Here is a 22,970-nt window from a genome sequence, read left to right on the forward strand (position 1 = left end):
ATGTGTGGGAATGTGTTATACCCTTCCTTAGGCCATGCAACAAATTGAACAATGAACGAATTCTGCATTCTTTATTCCCTTACTTCTAAATTATTTTAACGTTTCTAACAGGAAAGAACCACAAGAAAGGCACATTTCTATTCTTAGTTCTTATTATCATGAAAAAATTGCAATAGGACATTTCATAAGGCAGGAGGAGTTACCTCTTGAACAAGTCTGGCTCAAGACCTTATACAAAGTCTTATTTATATCAACTTTAACCTTGACTAGCTGTGGCAATAAGCAATAGGGTAGCCCGACTTCTTTAAAACAAAGTGGCAATTATGCATAATACTGTTTTAGGTATGTTACAAAATTAGCCAGCTCTGTTTATAATGTGCCTGGTATTGTAAATGCTTTACATAAATAATTTAGTATAATGTTGGTAACAACCCTGTTAGTCTCATTTTGCCCATGAGGCCAGCAGTGTTAGGTTCACAGTGTTTGAGGAACTGCCATACTGTCTTCAGTAGTGTTTGTACCATTTTGTATTCCCATCAGCAATGCATAAAACTTCCAATTTTTTCACATTTTTGCGTTATTTTGCTTTTCTGATAATAGCCATCCTAATGGGTATGAAGTACTCAATTTACATTTCCCTAATGATCGGTGATACTGAGCATCTTTTGATGCACTTATAGGCCAGTGATGGCGAACCTTTTGAGCTCGGCATGTCAGCATTTTGAAAAACCCTAACTTAACTCTGGTGCCATGTCACATATAGAAATTTGTTGATATTTGCAACCATAGTAAAACAAAGACTTATATTTTTGACATTTATTTTATATATTTAAATGCCATTCAACAAAGAAATATCAACCAAAAAAAATGAGTTTGCTTGTCACCTCTGATGGTGTGTTTCCCTCCACATCCCCGTGGTTCAGGGTTCAGGACCTGGAAGCGGAGCCGCACACAAATGAAAGAGAAAAGACAAGAGATAATTGGAAATACTGGGGGGCCAGGCGGGCAAGTCCAACTCAAGGGGAAGGACTTCCACTGGTGCTCAGGCCTCACCAAGCTTTTATTGATCTGGGATACACCCATAGCATAGCCCTTAGGCAGGCGACCCCCCCAGCAACAGGCAGACTAACCCATCAGCAAGGATTTACATAATAATAAATGGGGAAGTTGCTTCAGCTACCACTGTCTGGACAAACAGAGGTGGCGCCTAGCTCCGACCTTTGCTAGGGCTTCAAAGGCACCCAGCCTTGGGAGGGAGGGGGGGGGGTCTCTGTCTATGCTTATCAGCTAGTGAAAACAATAGGTGGTCTTCCACACTCTGACACGCGTGTCATAGGTTCGCCACCACTGTTATAGGCCATTAGTATATTTTTCGGGAGATATTTATATTCATGTCCTTTCCCATTTTTTAAATTGGGTTGCTTTTGGGTTGTTGAGTTGTAATTCTTTACTTATTCTGGTACTGGACCCTTATTAGATATGTGATTTGCAAATATTTTTACCCATTCTGTGGGTTGCCTTTTTATTCTGTTAATAGTGTCCTTTGATGTACAAAAGTTTTTAATTTTGATGAAGTTCAATTTATCTTTTTGTTTTTGTTGCCTGTGCTTCTGGTTTCATAACTAAGAAATCACTGCCAAATCCAACATCATGAAGCCTTTCCTCTAAGTTTTATACTAAAACTAAAGGAAAGGCTGAAGAATCAGTTGTAAATAGTATAAACTAGATGAAGACTTGAAATACATCATTCCGAGGGGAAAAAAGACAACATTGCATAAAGAAGATAGAGAAATTTATTGCCACATGAAATTATAAATATAACTCAGATGAATCAGACCAAAAAAATCACTAGATTGACATTAAAATACAATGTACTTTGACCAGATTTGTTTCTTGAAGGCTTCTCTATTGACAGGCACTTCTGTAACTAGTTAGTATAATTTGGTATAAACATTTTATGGATAGTTTTAAAGGCCTATAAAAGGATGTTTGTGATTATCCATCATAAACAATAATGGATCTTACATAATGTAAATTTAATTGATGGGTTATATGTTTGAGTTTGTACTCTATCTTAGAAAGATCCTACTTTCTCCACCTTATTTTATAAATATCAAATTGGATATTTCGTTGTTTTGCCAAATTGAGCAAATAGTTAGAACCTGTTTCTTCTATATATATCAAGTGGTATCCATTCAAAATATGGAATCCTCTGCACAAAAACAGCAGAACACATTTTGCTGAAGCTCTTGTTAATGTGGCTGTCAGTTCCTAATTTTCCTAATATACAGCATTTCTTTTTAAAAGATTTATCCCTTCACCTACTATATTTCCTAAGCCTCCTTTGTAGCCCCTCACACCCCAAATTCACTGAAAGGGAAAAAACACTTCCTCCCTCATCCCCTCTGCTGATTATTACTTTAGAGTAGGGGTCAGTAATGGGACGAATAGGAAATATTTTAGGCTTTGCAGCCTGTTTCCTCTGCGGAGCTCTGCTGTGGTACGACAAGAGCCAACTGCAGACAGCAGTAAATGATGGGTGTGGCTGCCTAAGGCCCATGGCTCTAGTTTGCCAATCATTGATTTTGATTACCAAATTAAATCTGTGCATATAAAATATATAGCAAGATAACCAATAATTTGGGGCCTAAAAGAAGGTATATAATTTTTCCCTTTTAAAGCCCATTAGGAAAAGCATCGTGTAATACCCGGGAAGCATTCCCCACTTTATATATATTTGCACTGCTTCATTCTTTTCTTACCCTGAGACATTTATTAAGAAAGGGTAACCTGGAGTCTAGTACATAAAACATTTTGGGGATATACATTATTTAAGTAGAAAGTGAGATTACTTCTAGCATTATAGGAACCCAGCTCCCCACTAAGAATGGCTCCTGGGTAGCAGGCACATGCCTGCAGCATACCCCAGTGTTACACGTTAAAGGGCAATAAGTTCTCCCTGGCAGTTGTTGCAGCAATTGAAGGTGATATTTTCATATCTAGTATAGGGATGAAATCGCCCAATATTTTTCTTTGTAGCAAGTAAGGTGGTTGGTGAAGACTCAGAAAATGGATTATCAGATGAGCTTTCTGAATTGGTAGCTGGGTCCAAAATGTGTAGCACCTGAGGAAAATAAGAAGTGATGTCAGACATATGCAGCAGGGACTGTAAACCCCTTGATTTTATTGAGGCATAACTCCTTATGTAGCTCCATTTCATTAATATGTAACTATCATAAAAATAACATCTGAATAAGAAATTTGATGAGAGAACTTATTCCGTTTCTCAAAAAGCTCTAAATTTAACAATGATGTCTAGTTATTACACTACCTAGTTTACATATTTTTTAAAAATGAAGAAATTGATGTTCTCTTATGGATACTGATGAAAACATAGAAGAAAATAAGATTGTATCAATTCAACCTTAAGTTATGTCCATTTTCATCCTAAACCAAAAAGTACCCACTATCTTCTTCCTTTAGTCTTTCATGCAACTGCTTGGAATCAGGATTCTACCCTGATTCTTCTATTGAAATCCTACTTCACAGTTTCTGATCACTGACTTATAAAAATCAATGGCTTTTCATTTTTCTTTTACTAATTTATATGCAACATTTCATGCCCACCAGCGTGTTCTTGTTTTTTGGGTTTCATGGACACCATGCTCCCTAATTCTTCTGCTCTGACTTTCCCTATTCTATTGTTTTACTGAGACCCACAGCAGGAGGAACTCTTGAGTTGAAAAATTTCTCCAATAAGGGATAACATGCTAACGCTGGCTATAGTTCCTGTTTCTCGTGTTCATCTTCTCCCGCCTGTCATCGTGTGATGAGGACGGGTTATGGTGGGGAAGAGGGAGGCAGTGCAATTGGAAAGGAATTGAGAAAGGCATTGGTTCCATGAGCCAAGGGAAGAGAGTGCTACAAGCAAGAAGGAGCCGTCAGTCCTAGCAAACACTGTTGCAGAACCAGGGACACAACTTCCCAACAAAGAGAATGGAGAAGAACAGAAAGGTAAAGATGACGGGTTTAGTTTTAGCCACTGATTCATTTAGTAAATAGAGTACCTACTTTGTGCAAAGGATTATACCAGACCTTGAGGACACATCAGACACAGCCCCCGCCCTTAAAAAGCTTGTAGTTTGGGAGATGGAGAATCAAACAGTTGCAATTTTACATGTTAAAGAGCTATATGTACAAAATGTAATGGAAGCCGGGAGGAAGAAACATCTAGGTTTTCCAGTGAGATTCGGGGAGGGCTGATTCTTCAGACAGAGAGGTGCAGGAAGGATGGTTGAGGCAGAAGGAATAGTATAGGCGGGTGAGACACAATGGCATATCTGTGGAATAACAACTGTTTAAATACTGGCATGTGAATTGTATGTACGTGTGTGTTGGGGGGGGGGGGTACACCTGGGAAATGATCCTTGAAAGGAAAAATGGAGTAAAGATTATGAAAATCCTTCTATACAGCATAAAGAATTCAAACTCAATAAGGGAGGCTGGGAGCTGTTTGAACAGGACATTTGAACACTAAAATTGGGGGGGGGGGCATTTTTGAAATAACTCTCTGGCAGGTGAAAAGCAAGGCAGGGATATTAGTGAGGAGGCTCTTGCAATAGTCGAGGTTGGAGGTCAGTGGTTGAACTTGGGATAGAGCACAAATTTGAAGGAACTGATAGGACGTGTAAAACCAACAGGATCCGGGGGATGAAGGAAATAATGAAAATGATAGCTAGCACGATTGAGAAATTACACCACACTGGAGCCTGCTCTGGGATCTATATGCATTCTCTATGGACTCCTCAGAACATCCCTATATAGTAGGTATAGTTATTAAGACAGGGAGTACTGGTGAGGAAGGGGCTGGAACACATGTGCGAAAGCAAGGAGAAAAGTGATCTATTTTTAGGTGTCTGTGGGACAGACATAGCAATATCCACCTGGATCTGTCTTTTGAACTAAAAAAAAATCTCAAAGTCATAAGCAGAAAGCTATGGGATAAGGAGTCTGTTATGTGAGGAAACGCTCAAGAGTGGGCACAGGGAAAGGATGCTCCGTTCCTCAGATCCCAGGAAGAATGGTCACGGAAACAGCAGAGTTATTTGAGAAACCATGGAAGTTGTTTAAAAGCCTGGGGAACAGATTCCTACGGAATATCAACACGTAGAGGAGGAGACAAGGTTATGACAAGGAATTCAGTGAGGTAGCATGGAGCCGGGAATGAGTAATGTCACAGAAGTGACATGTAGTACATAGGACAATAGAGTCATTAAACACTCATGACCTTCGTAAGGACCTGGAGAACAGTGGAGCTAGAAGTCTACTAGGATAATGATGGCGGGAACTGAGGGTGGACGGGGCGTGAGAAACAAGTCAGCTTGTCCAAGGTTCTTGACTATGAAGGGAAGGTGGTAAGGCCGTCTGCAGAGGACTTAGGGTGGAGGGAGGATGTTTCATTTTAGATGCGAGGCACTTGGGCACGTTCTTAAGCCAAAAAAAGAAAAAGCCAATAGAGAGAAGGGATGAGTGTTGGGGGAGCCTGCTGGGGAGCTTTAGAGAGAGGGACACCTTTTCCAGTAGGAGGGACGTATGGAAAGCTGGCTGCCCTGCAGACAGGCGCCTAGATATCAAGTGGGACCTTGTGGTGGTTTTCTGCCTCTGCTCCCTTTTTCTTCTGTCTGTAAGGAACCAGTCACCTGCTGATGAGTCTGAGGGGTATAGACACAAAGAAGACAGACAGTTGAACTGACATAGGACTGGAGTCTTCAGGGCACCTGAGAGAAGGATAAGGGACAAAGGCTCTTCAGAATGGAGTCTACGTAAGCTATGGCAAGAAAAAGCCAGGAGAGTGAGCGGATGAGATGAAGAAAAACAATGAAGAGATCAAGGGGGACAAAAATGATGATGTGACAAGGAACAGGGTAATCAGAATTAAGGAAGCAGAGTTGGGAGGAAAAGTTGACCACAGGCCAGTGCAAGGTGTTGAGTGGAAGATTTTAAAAGTGGACAGTTCTGGTTAATGGCCAGGCCTAAGATGGGAGCTGGGGAGTGGATACTGAAGTTCAATGAAGTGAACTTGGTTGTGCTTGCGGAACTGAGACCACAGGTCATCTATGGGAGCCCTACTTCACCCAGGACTATATGTTCCAGGTCTCTATGATTCATATCTATATGTGAGAACTAACAAATAATTTCTTAAATCAGAAGTAATCTATTATCTACTCATGATTACTAAATGAAAAATTCTTCCTGGTAGTTTTCATATCAAAATGAATTCAAGAAAAGGCTAAAAAAATAGGCCCTTTTTCAAAACAATTGCATTTTTCTCTTTAAGAATAGAATAATGATATTCAAGGAAATTAAAGTTCAGAGGAGGAAGTGATTTTCTCCAAGGTCACAAGCTCAGGTGCATGAGCTCATGTTTAAGTCCCATGTTCCTGAACTCCAGTGCCACGCACTTGCCATTAGAACGCGCCACCCTTTAGCGAGAGATCGCTGTTCGAAGTTCCACAGATCATGCAAGGAATATTTTACCGTTTCAGCCATTTTCTCCGCTGGGGTGCTGCAGAATTCAACAGTTGGTGGAGTCTTTTTTTGACTGTTAGTTCCAACATTTCCCAGAAGATGAGCATTCACTGCTTTTGCCAACTTGTGATTGGTTAGCGCTAGTTCTGCTGTGCTGTGAGGCTGGGTGCTAGGATAGTAAGTCTGCTCTCTTCCCCACTGCAAGGAGACCAGGAGCTCCTCCAGTAAACTGCAGAGAACACGCATGAACACCGAACATTAATAACACAAAACAGAAAAATCAGGAATGCTCAATGCATGAGAAACATATTTCTGAAGTTATATATCTTCCTTTCAGAGTTCAATAAATCAGGAAGTCTGGGAAAAGATTAGATTACAAAAACCACTTATCAATTTGCTATATTATTATCTGGAAATCTCTTAACAAGCAGTACTTTTTTGTCCTCATATTCTAGAATAGGTAAAGTACACTAGTATATCATTCAGTTGTACAGAACTACTGATTGGATTTGTGCATCTATTCATATGGTATTTCCTTTCTGGTGAGTTGCATTAATTAATTTTTGAATGACATATTACCTACAATTCCTGGGCTAAAATTTACTTGGACATGATGTATAAATCTTTTTATACTGTCATGCTCCACTAAACGATGGGGATATCTTCTGAGAAATGCATCGTTAGACAATTTCATCATTGTGTGAGCATCCCAGAGTGCACTGCACACACCTAGATGGTACAGCCTACGGCACACCTGGGCTGTCTGGGACAGCCTGTTGCTCCCGGGCTACAAACTCGTACAGCATGTTACTGTACACAAGTATGTTAAACTCGCGGCCGGCAGGCTACATGCCGTGAGTCTGACATGCTTGCTGTACAACATGAGATTGAGCAAGCGCAAGAGAAATTGATGCAATCCAGAGACACTGGATGGATGAAGCTGCTGCTGGGATGACATGGGGCACTATCTTGTTGTTTTTTGTAAGTGGAAGAGTGCACTCTAAAATAATGACAAACAGTATAGAAATACATAAACCAGTAACACAGGTATTTGTGATCACCAGGTTTAGGGACTGTACATATTGTATGTGCTAAGCTTTCATACGGCTGGCAGTGCATCAGGTTGGTTTTCACCAGCATCACAAGCATGCAGCCAACCTCAGGATGACCATGTCACCAGGTGATAGGAGTTTTCAGCTCCATTATAATCTGATGGGACCACCATAGGTCAGTCACTGACCAAAACATCTTTATGCAGCACATGACTGTATATGGTTGGATTTGACACATTAAAATTCTGTAAAGGATTTTTGCAACTATGTGATGAGAACTACTGATCTGTAGTTTTCTTGCAATGTCTCTGTCTGGTTTGGTATCAAGATAATGCTGGCCTCATATACTGAGCTGGAAACTGTTCCCTGCTTCTCTCTTTCCTAGAAGAGTTTGTGTAAATTTGGCTTTCTTTCTTCCTTACATGTTTGCAGTATTCACCAGTGAACCCCTCTAGGCCTGGACTTTCATTTACTGGAAGGTTTTTAATTACAAATACAGCTGTTTTAATAGGTTATGCTATTCAGGTTATCTCTTCTTGATACTCTTAGGTAGTTTGTGCATTTTAAGGAGTTTGTCCATTTCATTTAAGCTGTTGAACTTATTGGCATAGAGCTGTTCACAACATCGCCCTGTAATATATACACTAGTGTCCCCGTGCACAGGTTCGTGCACATTGAAAGGAAATTAATTAGAAGAAATATTTTAATATCGCTATTCGCGCCTTGCTAATGAAAAGAAAATAGGATTCTACCAAGTCTCCCATCTACTTACTCCAGGACTTCTGTGAGGATCAAATAAGATGAGGCATGGAAAAACGCTTCACAAACATTTGAATAAACTGTAAAATGTTTGCACCTGGCTATAAAGCAAGTCGGGTTCCTGGGCTGAAGAAACTCCAAGGATGTTAGTTGCTAGGGAGAGGAAGCTGGGCATTGCTACATGATGTCATTACCTGGCGCCCAGAGCCACTGTTTTTGGGCTGAGCTGGGCTGTGGGCCACATTTTGCAACATGGGATCTTGGCAGTGTTGGCTGCAATTTGGTGGGGTGTCGCTCCAGGGTGGTGGCGGGCCTGTGCCCCACTAGGGTGAAGCTGAGTGTTGGTTTGTCAGCGCCAGGTCCGTGGTACCATTTATTTTTAAATAGCCAGTGTGCATCTGCCCTCTGGTGGTCAGTGCGCATCATAGCTGCCAGTAGGATGGATGGACACTTAGCCTTTTGTGGGGAATAAAACCCAAGACCCTTTGGTGTGCTGGCTGATGCTCTCACCACCTAGCACCACTGGCCAGGCACCCTGTTATCTTATGTTTATAGAATCTGTAATGAAGCCTCCTCCTCCTCATTCCTGATATTGGTCATGTATATCTTTTTCCCTGATAATACTGAGGTTTCTTAATTTTATCTTTTCAAAGAAGCTGAATTTGGCTTTGTATTTCATTTATTTCTGCTCTCATCCTATTATTTTCTTCTTTTGCTTAATTTGCTCTTTTTATTCCTTAAGGAGAAAGCTCAGATTATTGACAAGACCTTTCTTCTTTTCTCAGATAAGCATTTAAGTCACAAATTTCCCTCTAAACATTGTGTTAGTTGCCTCCCACAAAATCTGGTATTTTGATATATCGCATTTTCATTCTTCCAATTTCCCCTATGGTTTCCTCTTTGGCTTGTACTGATCTGATTTCCAATAAATCAATGATGTAGAAGTACAAAGCGCTTTGGAGGGAGACCACCAATTTTGCCAGTTCTGGGGCACGTGGACATGAAAGCAAGCTCAAACACTGCAGAGTGGTCCTCAAAAAGACCTCCTTCCGAAGGACAAACAAGTACATGCTTTGGCTTCTACCAAAAGTTACACAGAAGTACAACAAATATAATATAACTTTTAAGTTCAGAGAGTTCTATGATAAATATAACTAATTCTCTCCAGTTAAGAATGTAAGCCGCAGATCTTCTATTCTTTTAGTCATCTTCCTTCTCCTGGGTGTCTGTTTGAAATGCTACTCAAGTATATACTCAACAAGCTATAAACGCAGCAGCACTGCAGAACCGCCATGTGCTGGGCACTGCAGGAGCTCAGAAGAGTCAGAGGTAAAGGGCCAGACCTGTGGGTGGCTTTCATCCCCTGGCGCAGCTGCTCCCGCTCGCTCAGGAGGTCCTGGAGAGCGCCCTGCGCGTCCCGGTGCTGCCGCTGCAGAACTGCCCTGGAGTTGGTTAACTCGTCTGCCATGACCCTGGAAGAGATTAAAATCTTGCCTATAAATTCTCCGATGACAACACAGTGCAAGAAGTTAATATATGACCTTGGCGACTGTCATTTTCAAAAGCTTACAAAGAATATGTAACAGATATATTCTCAGTGTTTCAATCTTCACTAGGAAGCATTTAAAATGTTTACAAGCTGAGAACTCACTGAAGGGATTCAATTAAAATATTTACAAAATGACAAAGGAAATGGACTTTCCTTATATATAGTGACTTCTGGAATGTTCCTCTATCTTACTTCAGATTGACCAGATTTTGGAAAAAAATAACATTAATCAAATATTTTAAATATAAAACAGTTTAGAGGAAAACAAAAATGCATTATTTTCCTGCCATCCAATTACCTCTTTGCCCTTAGAAGAACACTAAAATAATGTAAAAAGGCTTCCACACAGGAAAACGAAGCCTTCCCTCCTGTCCAGAGTCAGAAAAACATTTATGCATATTCAACATAAAACTATGGGTTAAAATAAATATATTTTTCACTTACAAAAAGGGATTATTTAATATAAACTTTTCTATACTTTGCTTTTTTCACCTAATAGTTTATCTTGGTGAGTTTTTAGTGACTCATCCCCCTTTTTAAAAATAAAGCTTCATGTTTTCTTCTGATTGGATGTACCAAAGTTTATTTAATCAGTTCCCTATTAATGGCACTAAAGCAAATTTTAAGTATGTTTAATCAGCGGAAAATCTTAAAACTAAAATTAAAGTCTCAAATCATAGCAACAACTAATTTGCTTTGATTTTCACAATGAATGATTAAATCAACTAAAATGTCACTAAAGTATACTCTCTATTGCCCTTAGAATGTTATTGTCATTTTTGATCAGGATGTTAAAAAAAGTTACATATTACAATAATCTGTTGTCTCTTAAACTGTTCAAGGAGAATTAATTAACTTTCATTCTAAGACAATAAGCAGTACATTCATTTCTCCAAACAGCATCCTATACTGTCATTTTCAAAAACTTGCAAAGAATATTTAACATGGTCAAATTAGAAAACAAAATAAGGACTTTACGAGAGTAGTCAATTACTAGAAGGTAGCACAGATATTAAGACATGAGGAAACATTTTCTTGAAAATTTATTCATCACAATTGTGGTTCTTAGAGTACAGCCTGAGAACCTCTGGGGCTTTGTGAGATATCGCCAGATGACTGGACGTGAATCAAGTTATTACTAGGAAGCATATTGCGTGTGAAACACTGGCTAAGCATGGGGAACACACAGTTGGATAACCCCCAGGCTCCGTTCTCCAGTAACACAACGTTGGAAGGAGGAGGGGATCTACATAAAAGCCTAAGTGACCAGCCGACCAGCCGGTAGCTATGACGTGCACTGACCACCAGGGGGCAGACGCTCAATGCAGGAGCTGCTGAGCGACAGAAACTTTGCAGAGTGCCCTCTCGCACTCTGGAACCCCTTGGGGAATGTCGGACTGCTGGCTTTGCCCCGATCCCCGCAGGTCAGGCTGAGGACCCCACTGGTGCACGAATCGGTGCACCAAGACTCTAGTAAATAGATAAAGAATCACAATTTCTTGCCGAAGCATGAAGGACAACAATACTATCTTATCAAGTGGCAATGACATGAGTTCTCCAGAAAAATAATTTAGTTTTTTATTGTGATTTTAATATTTACTAGATGTCTGAATTGACAATTTTGTTTTGGTATTAAATACAGTGGGGCCTTGACTTACGAGTTTAATTCATTCCGTGACGGAGCTTGTAACTCAAATTACTCGTATGTCAAATCTTAAAGTGAACGAGTGAGACACGTGATGCTGGGCTGATGTTGTGGCGTTCACTGTGACGTTCGCTGTGCCAACTAGCGGTGGGGTATCTGAAGCTGGCTCGTAACCCGAATTTTAGCTCGCAACTCAAAGCAAAAAATCAGCCGAGAGACGGCTCGTATCTCGAAAAACTCGTTAGTCGGGATACTCGTAAGTCAAGGCCCCACTGTATTGTAGTGGGAATGATTTCTACTATAGAGTAGTAACCCAGAATTCTGGAATGAGGGAGGATCCTTATATCTCTTCTCCCTTTAGGGCAGGGGTCCTCAAACTTTTTAAACAGAGGGCCAGTTCACTGTACCTCAGACCATTGGAGGGCTGGACTATAGTTTAAAAAAAAACTATGAACAAATTCCTATGCACACAGCGGCGGCAAAAACACCCGGCGGGCCGGATAAATGTTTTTGGCGGGCTGCATGTGGCCCGCGGGCCGAAGTTTGAGGACCCCTGCTTTAGGGAGTCTGTGCTTCCTTCCACAGGAGTGAGAGTCCACAATTTAAATAATATATGAGCAACCTGACTCAGAGTTTATCACTCTACAATTGACTTTCTTGTGTTATGGGTCAAAAGGCTAATAGATCGAAACTAGAACATGGAAAACTATTTAAAGCAAAACATACCTGCTCGCGAGGAATTTGCTTCTCCACACGTCACACTGTATTGACATTCGTTCTAACTGCTCGGCAAGCTGAGCAGTGTTCTGACCTAGGGCTTCATTTTCTAAAATAAGCTGATTTTTCTCACGGGCTAGACGTTCAAAGTGATACTGAAGATCATCACCAACAGAAGCCACCAGCAGCTTTTTTAACTCACGATTGACCTAGAAGAGCACATAACAATGTAACACGCTCAGGGGCGTGTCAGTGACTACAGTGCAGAATGAACAAAAGAGAAACTGTTCTGGGTAATTTGAACCTCCATTAATTAAAGATCAAACAGTGACATTAAATATCTAAGTGTCATGATATACACATATTAACCTAACCTACTTCTATCTTTATAACCCAGGTGATTATAAACTGAGCCTCTTATAATAAAAGTGCAAGTTATCATAAAAATAACAAACTGCTCCCAGTCAACACTTAAAGGGGAAAAATTAGAAAATAAAACAATGAGTTTTGTTAAGAAATGACAGAGAATTTTAAAAAATATATATTTTTAAATTTATTTTTAGAGAGAGAGGGAGAGGAGTAGAGAGATAGAAACATCAATCGAGAAATTTCACCAATCAGCTGCCTCTTGCAGGCCCCCTACTGGGAATCCAGCCTGAACCTCTTGGTTCCTGGGTGGAGCCACAAAGGCCAGTGGACAGAGAATGTTTTATGTGTGTGTTTTTTAATCTTATCTAACATTTAAAAAATAATTTCTTTGTGCCCTATGATTTTTCCTTTTAAGAATTTAAGTGCTGAAACCGGTTTGGCTCAGTGGATAGAGTGTCGGCCTGCGGACTGAAAGGTCCCAGGTTCAATTCCGGTCAAGGGCATGTACCTTGATTGCAGGCACATCCCCAGTAGGAGATGTGCAGGAGGCAGCTGATTGATGTTTCTCTCTCATCGATGTTTCTAACTATCTCTCTCCCTTCCTCTCTGTAAAAAATCAATAAAATATATATTAAAAAAAAAGAATTTAAGTAAAGGAAGAAATTCAGGATTCTCTACAAGCACATCCTTTACATTAATATTCAAAACCCAAGAGTCAAAAATATAAATGTCCAATCACAGGTATTGGTTTATGGTGCAGGCACTGAAGAACTGCGGCTATTTGTAATAGAATATTCTGTGACATAAGACGTTAACAACTAAGGTGGCACTATTTGTAATAGAACGTTCTGTGACGTAGGAAAACATTAACATCTAAGATGGCACTATTTCCATTGTTTTTTGTATTCAAATTGTTTACAAATATTTTTATAATTAGAAATTAGTTCTTAAAAATATATTAAAATACGTTTGGGTAAGAACCACTAACCAGTGTCACAAAGACTGAGAGGGGAAGTGGAGGCCAAGGCGATGTTAACTATGACGAAAAGATTAAAGAAACACAAACATTATAGATTGTTTCCCTTTACAGTGACGAGAACAATACATATCCCACCATTCTCTATATTCCAAGCATTATGTATACGTAGGTAAAAATACTTGGAATTCATGGATCCTTAAAACAGGATTTACTAACAAGGCAGTTTCACAGCCTGAGTTGGCCAGTCTTTGGTCTGGAAATTTACAACTGTAACCTCCTTTACAACTTACAGGTGTCCAAAGGCCCTCACTCTTCCCTCTTCAACGTGGGTTAGAGCATACGTTCCCGACATACACTAGTTCTATGCGAGGCCCTGAGAGTGGCAAATGTAAGAGGAAGCATCTAGAGCAGTGGTTCTCAACCTTCCTAATGCCGCGACCCTTTAATACAGCTCCTCATGCTGTGGTGACCCCCAACCATAAAATTCTTTTCGTTGCTACATCATAACTGTAATTTTGCTACTGTTATGAATCGTAATGTAAATATCTGATCTGCAGGATGTATTGTCATTGTGACAAATTGAACATAATTAAAGCATAGTGATTAATCACAAAAACAATATGTAATTATATATGTGTTTTCCGATGGTCTTAGGCGACCCCTGTGAAAGGGTCGTTCGACCCCCAAATGTCGCGACCCACAGGTTGAGAACTGCTGATCTAGAGCGTGACGAGCTGTAGTGAGTGGCACCGCCTTCCCAGGAGGAGTGGGGTCTCTAACTCGCAGGCCCCGGGCCAGGTGCGGCCGCCGCTGCAGCCCGGCCCCTACCTCCTACCTCCGTCTGCACACGGAGCTGGTTGGAGAGGCCCTCTCGGTCCTGCAGCAGCCTCCTCTCCGAGTTCCGGAGCTTCTCCAGGGTGCTCTTCACCTCTGCCAGCTCCTTCCTGGGCTCTGCAGCCCCCTCGGACGGACCAGAGAGCTCCCCTTTCTGACGTCCGAGAGGCTTAACCTTGGCATTTTTGTTGGGGACCACGTGGGTTATAGCAGCTTTGGGAACCAATATCCTTATAGCTTCGACTTCCACCGCTTTCTCGGTGAGGATCTTGCCCAGCTGCAGGACTCCGGGGCTCTCTGAGGCGACTGCTTTCCTTCGTGGACTCGGAAGGGTGAGGGGCTTTACAGGTTGGACCCCAGAGGTGACTTCAACAGACTTAGGTGGCTCCTCCGTTTCCATTCCATCTCCTGCTCCTCGGACTGGGGTTGAAGTCAGGGTGACTGAAAAAGGGAGCACAAAACATAAACTACTTACTGAAAAGAAGTACCAAGAAAATTCCAAGACATGTCAGAATTACTGGCATTTACAGAGTGAAAATATTCAACTGAAAGTAATTTTCAAAACAATCGTGTGTCAAAGAAAGATGAACCATGCCCTACAGGTTCACGCTTCCCTTATGTAAATGGCTTCTCTCGGCAGGAAATGCAGTTTGGAATCGGGGTGTTTGGTTCTGACCTCTACTTCCTAGTATGACCCTAGGAAAGTCACTTAGCCCTCCATGAACCTCAGTGTGCTAACCTGCAAAATGGAGGCAAAGACAGTTGTGCTGCAGGTTGTGGTAAACAAGAACACAGTAAGATCAAGAGCCTGGCGCACCTAGACACGCAATAATGTCAGCTAACTATAAAAAATAAATGTCAGCTATATATATACATATTTGAAAACATCTACTTCAAAAGAGATTTATCTGTTGTCTCAACTCTTGGCAAAGAATGCTTCACACAAACTACCCAACTGGACTATCCAATGCTCTCTCCCAGGCCTCTAATCGCTGTTCCCGCTGACTTATCCTCCTAAGTGGCTTCTTTGGCCCTCACTGTGGCTCTCGGTTACCCCCAAGAAGTCAGCTTCAATCCACGCTTCACATTCAATCTTCCGATTGTTCCGGCCCACTCTCTGAAGAACACCCATGGCACTTACTGTCTCAAACATTCAGTTTGAAACTCAATCATGAACCAACATTATCATTTTAAGGGTTTTGCACATGCTATTTTCTCTTTCCCAGTAAGTCTGATAAGCACATTAAGAGCAGACATTATGCCCCATACAAGCGGAAGGAACATGGTGCAATAGATATGATAGGACTTCGGGGATCAGCCAGATCTGGTGTGAATTCCTTTCCACTGTTACTGTCTGGACAAAATCCTATAATGATCTCAGCTTCAGTTTTAACTTCCATGAAATTAATTTAATAATATTTACATCTAGGTAGTATTAAATCTGAATTTTAAATGAGAAAATATTAAGTAACAGGTAACCAACACTTACAAAAGACTTAGCATGTGCCAAATACCATTCTAAATACTTAACATAGAACTCTTGTAATCCTTACACAACCCTGTGAGTAGTTCGATTAGCTCTATTTTATACATGAGGAACATGAGGCACAAGGTGGTCCAGCAACTTGCCTAAGGTCACACCACACAGCTAGTAAGTGAAGAGGCAGAAGTGAATTCTAAGTAGTCGGCATATACTGCATATACTGCCTCTTCCAGTGTCCCCAAGTTCAAGTTCAGGTTTAAAGTAAATAGCAGGCATTCAATAAACAGTAGCACCCATCCCTTTCCTCCATAACGCTTAGAGCACTACTGCACACATGCTTACCAAACTAATTTGCTCAACGGAAAAAAAATTACCTTCCCTCACGTAAGCAAGAAGGCAGCTCTCCTCACCAGTACGCTGCTACTGCTCCAGTCAGTAACAGGTTTGTTTCTTCCACCCGTTGTCTTACCGCCAGTGGAGCAGTAAGAAAAGTGGCAGAGTTACCTTTCTCCAAGAGAGGGCTCCTTCACTGACTCCCCCAGAAGGTGGTTTAGGGCTGAGGAAGATGGAGGTTGTGCTAGAACAGGAAGTGCTGCAGACCTTGAGGAGGTAACTCAGGTGACCCCTAACCGACACGGAGCTCCTGAACTCGTGCGTAGCATCCCTTTGAGCTACACCTTCGATTTCCTGCCATTTGACAAGTCCAGCACACACTGGAGAAATGGAAGGCAAAGCCCACAAATGTAATAATTAACCTTTATTCAACTTACTATGAGTGAAGGGCTTCTCCACGTCCTTCAGATGCGTGACATTTAATTTTTACACCTGTCTCATGAGGTAAGCACAACATACACATTTTGTAGACAGAAACGGGGGCTTTGAAAAGTTGCACAGCTTGTCCAAATCATCTGTGTCAGACTGGGATTTGAATCCAAATCTGACTCCACAGTAAGCTGTTAACTGGCCCAGGAGGCCATCCACAAACCACAACTATTGCCTCATCAACCTGAAGTTAGCCTCTGCTAATGATGGTACCTGGCAGACCACGGGAGCCCACAGAATTTATGACATAGCGAGCTTTCAAAATCGTGCAGAGCCGATCTGCATCAAACCCTGAATGGCCTCCCATCTCTCTCAGAACAACCCAAGATCCTTAGCATGGCCTGCCCATCTTTCCGATACCTGGCCCTGCCTGGGTGCTGGGCTCCACTTCTGCCATTCACCCCCCAGACTCTGGATTCCAGCCTGACTTGTTTTTTGGAGGGGTACCAATAGCAGCAAAAGTCTGCCTTCCTCTCCAGACATTTCTCTGCTTGGAATATTCTTCCTAACACCCTCCCCCCTGCAGCAAGTTCCTACCCACCCTTCAAATCTCAGTTCAACCCTTCTTCCTAAGGATCTCTGTCTAATGCAAATCTAATTATCTCCGAGACACCTGGCATTTAAGATGTAATGTAGAATCATGAATTAACCACAGATTTTTTTTTTTTTTTTAAAGAAACTAGCCCAGCTGGCGTGGCTCAGTGGTTGAGCACTGACCTATGAACCAGGAGTTCACAGTTCGATTCTGGTTGGGGCACGTGCCTAGGTTGCGGGCTTGAACCCCAGTGCAGGGTGTGCAGGAGGCAGCCAGTCAATGATCCTCTCTTATCACTGTTGTTTCTACCTCTCTCTCCCTCTCCCTTTCTCTCTGAAATCAATAATATATATATATATATATATATATATATATATATATATATATATATATATTGATATATATATCAATATTGATATATATGTCAATATATATATATGTCTATATATATATATATTTTTTTTTAAGAAACTAGAGCTTTACATTCAGGCCCACTGAAGCATAACAGAAATCTCCTTTCAAACAAAATATGTTCAAGTTCCAATCAAATTCAATCAACTTGGTTCAACCACAGTTTACTCTTAGCTGCATTTGCACTGTCCTACTTACTCAGGGCTTAGGAGTGCCAAGTTGTACTGTGTGCCATGTGGCAGCTCCCTCTCTGTAATGGCGACGATGCCAGCCCACAGGCACGCACCAGCAGGCACATGGGTCAGGGCTTCCCCTTTCCTCACCTGGAAGCTCACCTTTCATAGTTCTGTTTTTCTCATGACACACATAGAAACCTTTATTACACATGCACTGGGCACAAGCCAGGACACATTCATGAGCAATTACCTTCTCCCAAGTGGGAGGACCACGATGTGTGGTATCAGCTCCGTAATGATGAGCAATGCTTACGTAAGGCAAAACATCACCCCTATCCTTCTCCAGTCTTTGGAGGGAACTAACCAAATAATTCAGTTGTGCAGCAACAGTATTTCCATCTGTGGTCAGTTATCAAAGATTAAAACATATCTGAGGTTTCTGACTCATTCTTATTGTCTTCCCCAAGGATGCTGAAAGGCAGGGAAAGAACAAATGATAGGGGTTGGCAAACTGTTCCTGTAAAGGGCCAGATAATAAATATTTTAAGCTGTTCGGACCATGAGACAAAGTTGAGAATATTATGTAAGTACTTATAAAAGAAGGGGGGAAAACCCCCCCCCCCAAATTTTATACATTAAATTCAAACTAATCATTGAATATTTTTTTTAATATAGGTCTAATAATGAGAAGAACAGAATTCTTTTTTATTTGGGATAACACTTGGCTTAAGTGGGATTCAGTTAGTGCTCCCTATTATCAAACTGATTGCAAATGTTCTCAGGAGTCTCAAGGGCCCTAATTTTCAACCCTGCTCTAGAATACTGAGGCAAAAAGAATATGACTTCGTAGTTTGTTATTAAACATTTCTCCTTTTCTCATAAAAGTGCAAATCTATGAAGACAGACACCTAAGTCAGCATGATGGTGCGATAGAAAGGACACCAGACGCGGAGTCAAATAACTCCAGTCCCTCCTGCCACAGACTGTGACCTGGGGCAAACCCCTGACCTTTCCCCTCCTCCCGGCTCAGTCCTTTCAGAGTAATGCAAACACCAGCGTGTCTTCAAATCACTGCTTTCCCTGCCGACGGGAGTGCTGGGAGCTCGTCAGGCTCGCCTGCCTCCTAGCCTTTGTCTCCTCAGCTTCTGGAAACGTGCTTGGCACAGAAAAGGTGAATTGGTGCTTCCGGAAGTTCACTGATGTTAACACACACCCTAGAGGATTTCACGCTAACAGCCAGTAACTATCATCCTAAAACTGCTTAATTTTTGTCCCCTCCCCACCAAATCATGAGTGAAAGACTCAGCTACAGTCCAAGACACAGATGATCCCCAGGCCTCTATGAGATCTACTCCGCTGGCTCAAACATGCCTTTGCCCTATCATCATAAATGTCATGGTTTAAAAACAATTATCATCGAAAGAAGACTTACCTTTAGTTTGTAAACTCTCAAGAGTAGTCATTTTTAATCAATGAAAATGCACCCCAAGACTTCGACTGAATAACCTAAAAATGTATAAAATGAAAGAATTAAAACAATACTGTATAAACACATTTACTAAGTAATACCCTGAAACTTAATTATATTCTACTTACTTCTGTATTTAGTAACATGCATTTAGAAAGGGAGTATCCCTCACACCCCTTTTTTAACAGGCGGTATTGTTAAAGCTACCAAATCTCTCTCTCACACACAAAAAATCAGGGGTGGTATTTCTGTCACTGTCGTCACCAGGATACTCTAAATTACTGGATGTGTGTCCTGAATTTCAGTTCAGAAATAGCACATAAGCTATTGCAGAGGCTCTTGCATCATTGACATAACAACTGGAAATTTAAAGTAATTAGTGCCAGCAGACACTGGCACTAATGTGTTCACTTTGTATATCAGAGCTTCTATTTAGATGTTTAACAAACAATACAAATATTCATGATGGCTCACTTTGCACTTCCTCAGAAATAAAATTAAAGTGGCATAGCCTGGACTCTCAGAAATGTGTGCGTGGCCGCAAAGTATCGACGAAGAGTCACGGCAGAACACGAGAGGGAGGCGGCAGGAACGCGATGCTAGTAATCGATGGTGAACTGCTCAGGAGGGCGGCTGGTTTCCCACAGCAGCCATCACCCCGAGGACTCGCCGCAGCTCGCAGCTCGGCACCGGGGCTCCGGGGCTCCGGGGCTCCGGGGCTCCGGGACTCGCTCCCCCGGCAAACGGGTCTCAAAGTGCCTTGGAGGGCGCAAGGGGCCCGCCAACCGCGCTGGGAAGACGCTGCGCGATGGACAAGCACCGCGAGCGCCTGGACGAGGGCGGGAGGGGGGTGGGGGGGGGGGGCCGGGGTCGGGAGTGGGTAACAGGCGACCCGTAAGGAGGCCACACGCCTGTCAACCTCTGCCGTCCCGGGTGGTCGTACCCGAAGTTCCGACCCGGTCCAGCCTTAGACCCGAAGGTGTGGACACCAAACTCCAGCCCAGACTCCGTCACTGTCAACGTCCCCCTGGTCCCACCGGCCCGTGCTTGGACGTACCTCTGAGACTCTCAGTCCTCCCCAGCGGGCTCTCCGGTCCAGGGGGCTCGGCGCGAAGTCCTGGGGTAACTTCTTCGCAGTCAGGCCCCTTCCATTCCCAGCCGCCCGCCGGCCTTCGCGACAGCGACTTCCCGCTCCCTCCTGTCACTTCCGATCGATTACTCAGGGGTTCGTTTCCGGAATACGTTTCCAAACAAACAGGTAAACATACTCTGTCGTGCGTTTAAACTCAAGTAACGCAGACCAGACGGTGTAGGCTTCAGTGAGTGAAAACTGGAAAGATGCTTATTTTAAAATAAACTAGAGAATATTTGGACCCTAGCCGGATACTGGCTTGAACTTCCGGGTCACCTGTCAACGAAACGGAAGTGATGACGCTGGCAAGACCTAGGCGGTGTTCCGTCGCCCCGGGCCACGGCGTCCAGGGCTGCGAACGTCGACTGGGTGGGCGGAGCTTTGATTACTCCCAGCCAATAGGGACGAGGGAGAGGGACCGCGGCCGCTACGCGGCGTCCTGCAGGGGGCGGGGCTCCGTTGCCAGGGTAACCGGGCGTCGTTGTCTGAGCTGGTGTCTTCCTGTGGCAGTGCTACCGATTTCTGTGTGCTGAGCTCCTGAGACTATGGTGAGTGCCAGCCGAGGCCAGAGAACGGCTCCGGGGTCCTGGTGTCGCAGGGTCCCCGGTCCTGGGGCGGGTGCGCACTCGGGGCGTCCCCGGCCCTTGCACCTTCGCCCCGTCGTCTCTTTGGGGCTGCTGAGCCCCTAGACTAGTAATTCGACAGGAAGTGTAGGGTAAGACACTGATCCTGACAGCCTGAGGTGAAGCATCATTCCGGGCAAACGCTTTAAATGTTTGCATGTTCCTCGTTGCATTCTTCAAGCTCTCGGCTCCACCTCAGCGCGCTTCATCTCAGAGGATGCGGTGGTGTGCACGTGGCTGCTCCCGTCTCCCCATCTGAGTGCCCCCCGAGAGGCGGAGGGCTGTCCGTCTGTCCGCAGCGGGTCTCAGGGCCACCTCGCAATGGCCCGCGGATTCCTGCTGGCTCCGCGCTTTTCCACGCGGGAGACGCGCTCGCTGGAGCCTCGCCCCCAGGAATTCTGAGTTAATAGGACCAGGGCTCGGGATTTGCATTTTTAAAAGCCTGCAGGTGATTTTAATCCAGTCATCTGTTTGAGAGCGCCGGGGTTCTACTTAACTCCCGTAATTTCAAACCTTTTAAGCATCTGTGACTAACGGACTGCAGGTGACAGTCTAACAGCCAGTTTCTTCACCCTCATGGCCCAGCCTACACATTGATCTGTATTTCTGTCCACGATGCAGCCTGGTGTTTCCAGTTTAGAGAAATGTGCTGAAGGATAACACATCCATCTTTCCCTTAGATCTCATTCCCTCCCATTCATGACAAGACTCTTTGCTTTTCTATTTTTTTCCTGTGATTGTAGCCTTTTCCTCTCCACTTCCTTCTCCTCGGTGTTAGAATCATACATCTTAAGAAAAGGAAATAAAACAAAAACACACCCTCCATTCTGTGCTTCTCCGCAGTTCTTCCGCTTATCTATCCGCAAACTGCGTGAAAGCCTCGTGTCTTTGCTTCCACTCCCGCCTGTCACTTCCAGCCTCGGTATTCTGCTTTCTTACTTCCTGTCTAAAGGCTTGGTGATGCTTCTCTGGCTTAAGTTTCTAATGGCCTTGTCAGTGCTAAATCTGGCAGTGACTCCTCAAAGTTTACTTCGGCTGCTGTGACCGAAACTCATGGTCATCCATTCCCTCTTTTTTTTTCCCCCCCACTGGCTTCGCCTGCTTTTTTGATGCCATTCTCTGGGACTCGCTCCTTAATTAATTCACTCCTCAGTCTATGCATTTTCTGTGGGTGACTTCATGCACACACACGAGTTCTCCCAGTGCAGCGGTTCTCAACCTGTGGGTCGCGACCCCTTTGGCGGTTGAACGACCCTTTCACAGGGGTTGCCTAAGACCATCCTGCATATCAGATATTTACATTATGATTCATAACAGGAGCAACATTACAGTTATGAAGTAGCAACGAAAATAATTTTATGGTTGGGTCACAACATGAGGAGCTGTATTTAAAGGGCCAGGAGGTTGAGAACCACTGTCCTAGTGCCTGAGCTTCCATCCCTCAGTTTTGGTTCCATCTCAGACCTGTTGGGGCCTAACCTAGGTGTTTCCTGACCATCTCGACCTGGTTACCACAAAGGCCCCTCAGCCTCATTATGACCAAAACTGAACTTGGTCTCTTTTCTCCTGGTTTCTCTTATTTCCCCAAGATAATGAATGGTAGCCACCACCATCTTGTCACCTACTCCAGGAACCAGGGCTAGCCTGCATTCCTTCCTCTCCCATGTCTCCCTTACTCAGCTGGCCAGCAATTCCTGTTTAGTTTAAGACAGCATTTCCTGCCGGGACTCTTGTAGCAGTGTCTTCAACCATCTGGTCTGACAATTCCCCAATGCATTATTTTCTTTGGCATGAGAAGGAATTTTCTAGAAGCCAAATCTGTTGCTGTTACCCACCTCTTTACAACTCTAGACTCTCCATTCCCTAGGGCTGTGGTCGGCAAACTGTG

The 22,970-nt window shown here is 43.1% G+C and overlaps 2 protein-coding genes across 3 annotated transcripts in view; one reads left to right on the plus strand and one right to left on the minus strand.

Moving 5' to 3' along the window:
• Nucleotides 1–1,775: 1,775 nt before the first annotated feature.
• On the minus strand, nucleotides 1,776–21,410 carry BLZF1 (basic leucine zipper nuclear factor 1). Its single transcript, XM_081112563.1, has 7 exons — nucleotides 20,385–21,410; nucleotides 19,292–19,365; nucleotides 14,434–14,873; nucleotides 12,260–12,459; nucleotides 9,683–9,811; nucleotides 6,538–6,757; nucleotides 1,776–3,124 (listed from the first exon to the last, which is right to left on the minus strand). The coding sequence occupies exons 2-7, from the start codon at nucleotides 19,320–19,322 to the stop codon at nucleotides 2,939–2,941; spliced, it is 1,206 nt and encodes a 401-aa protein (XP_080968689.1). The 5' UTR covers nucleotides 19,323–19,365; nucleotides 20,385–21,410; the 3' UTR covers nucleotides 1,776–2,938.
• The window catches only part of NME7 (NME/NM23 family member 7), a 110,761-nt gene continuing 108,714 nt past the window's right edge, over nucleotides 20,924–22,970 (plus strand). For both annotated transcript variants that reach the window (XM_081112564.1, XM_081112565.1), the window contains exon 1: nucleotides 20,924–21,007. In XM_081112564.1, the coding sequence (XP_080968690.1) occupies nucleotides 21,005–21,007 (3 nt within the window). In that variant the 5' untranslated portion in view covers nucleotides 20,924–21,004. The remainder of the gene's footprint in view (nucleotides 21,008–22,970) is intronic.

The sequence above is a fragment of the Myotis nattereri genome (genome assembly GCF_964212035.1).
Source record: "Myotis nattereri genome assembly, chromosome: 18".
Classification (NCBI taxonomy): domain Eukaryota; kingdom Metazoa; phylum Chordata; class Mammalia; order Chiroptera; family Vespertilionidae; genus Myotis; species Myotis nattereri.

Coding starts and splice junctions, on each gene's coding strand:
- BLZF1 (XM_081112563.1), bottom strand. CDS start 19,322: ATGACTACTCTTGAGAGTTTACAAACTAAAG. Junction 14,874..19,291: donor TGAGAGTTTACAAACTAAAG/GTAAGTCTTCTT, acceptor TCCCTTTTTCAG/TCACCCTGACTTCAACCCCA. Junction 3,125..6,537: donor CGGAGAAAATGGCTGAAACG/GTAAAATATTCC, acceptor TATTTTCCTCAG/GTGCTACACATTTTGGACCC.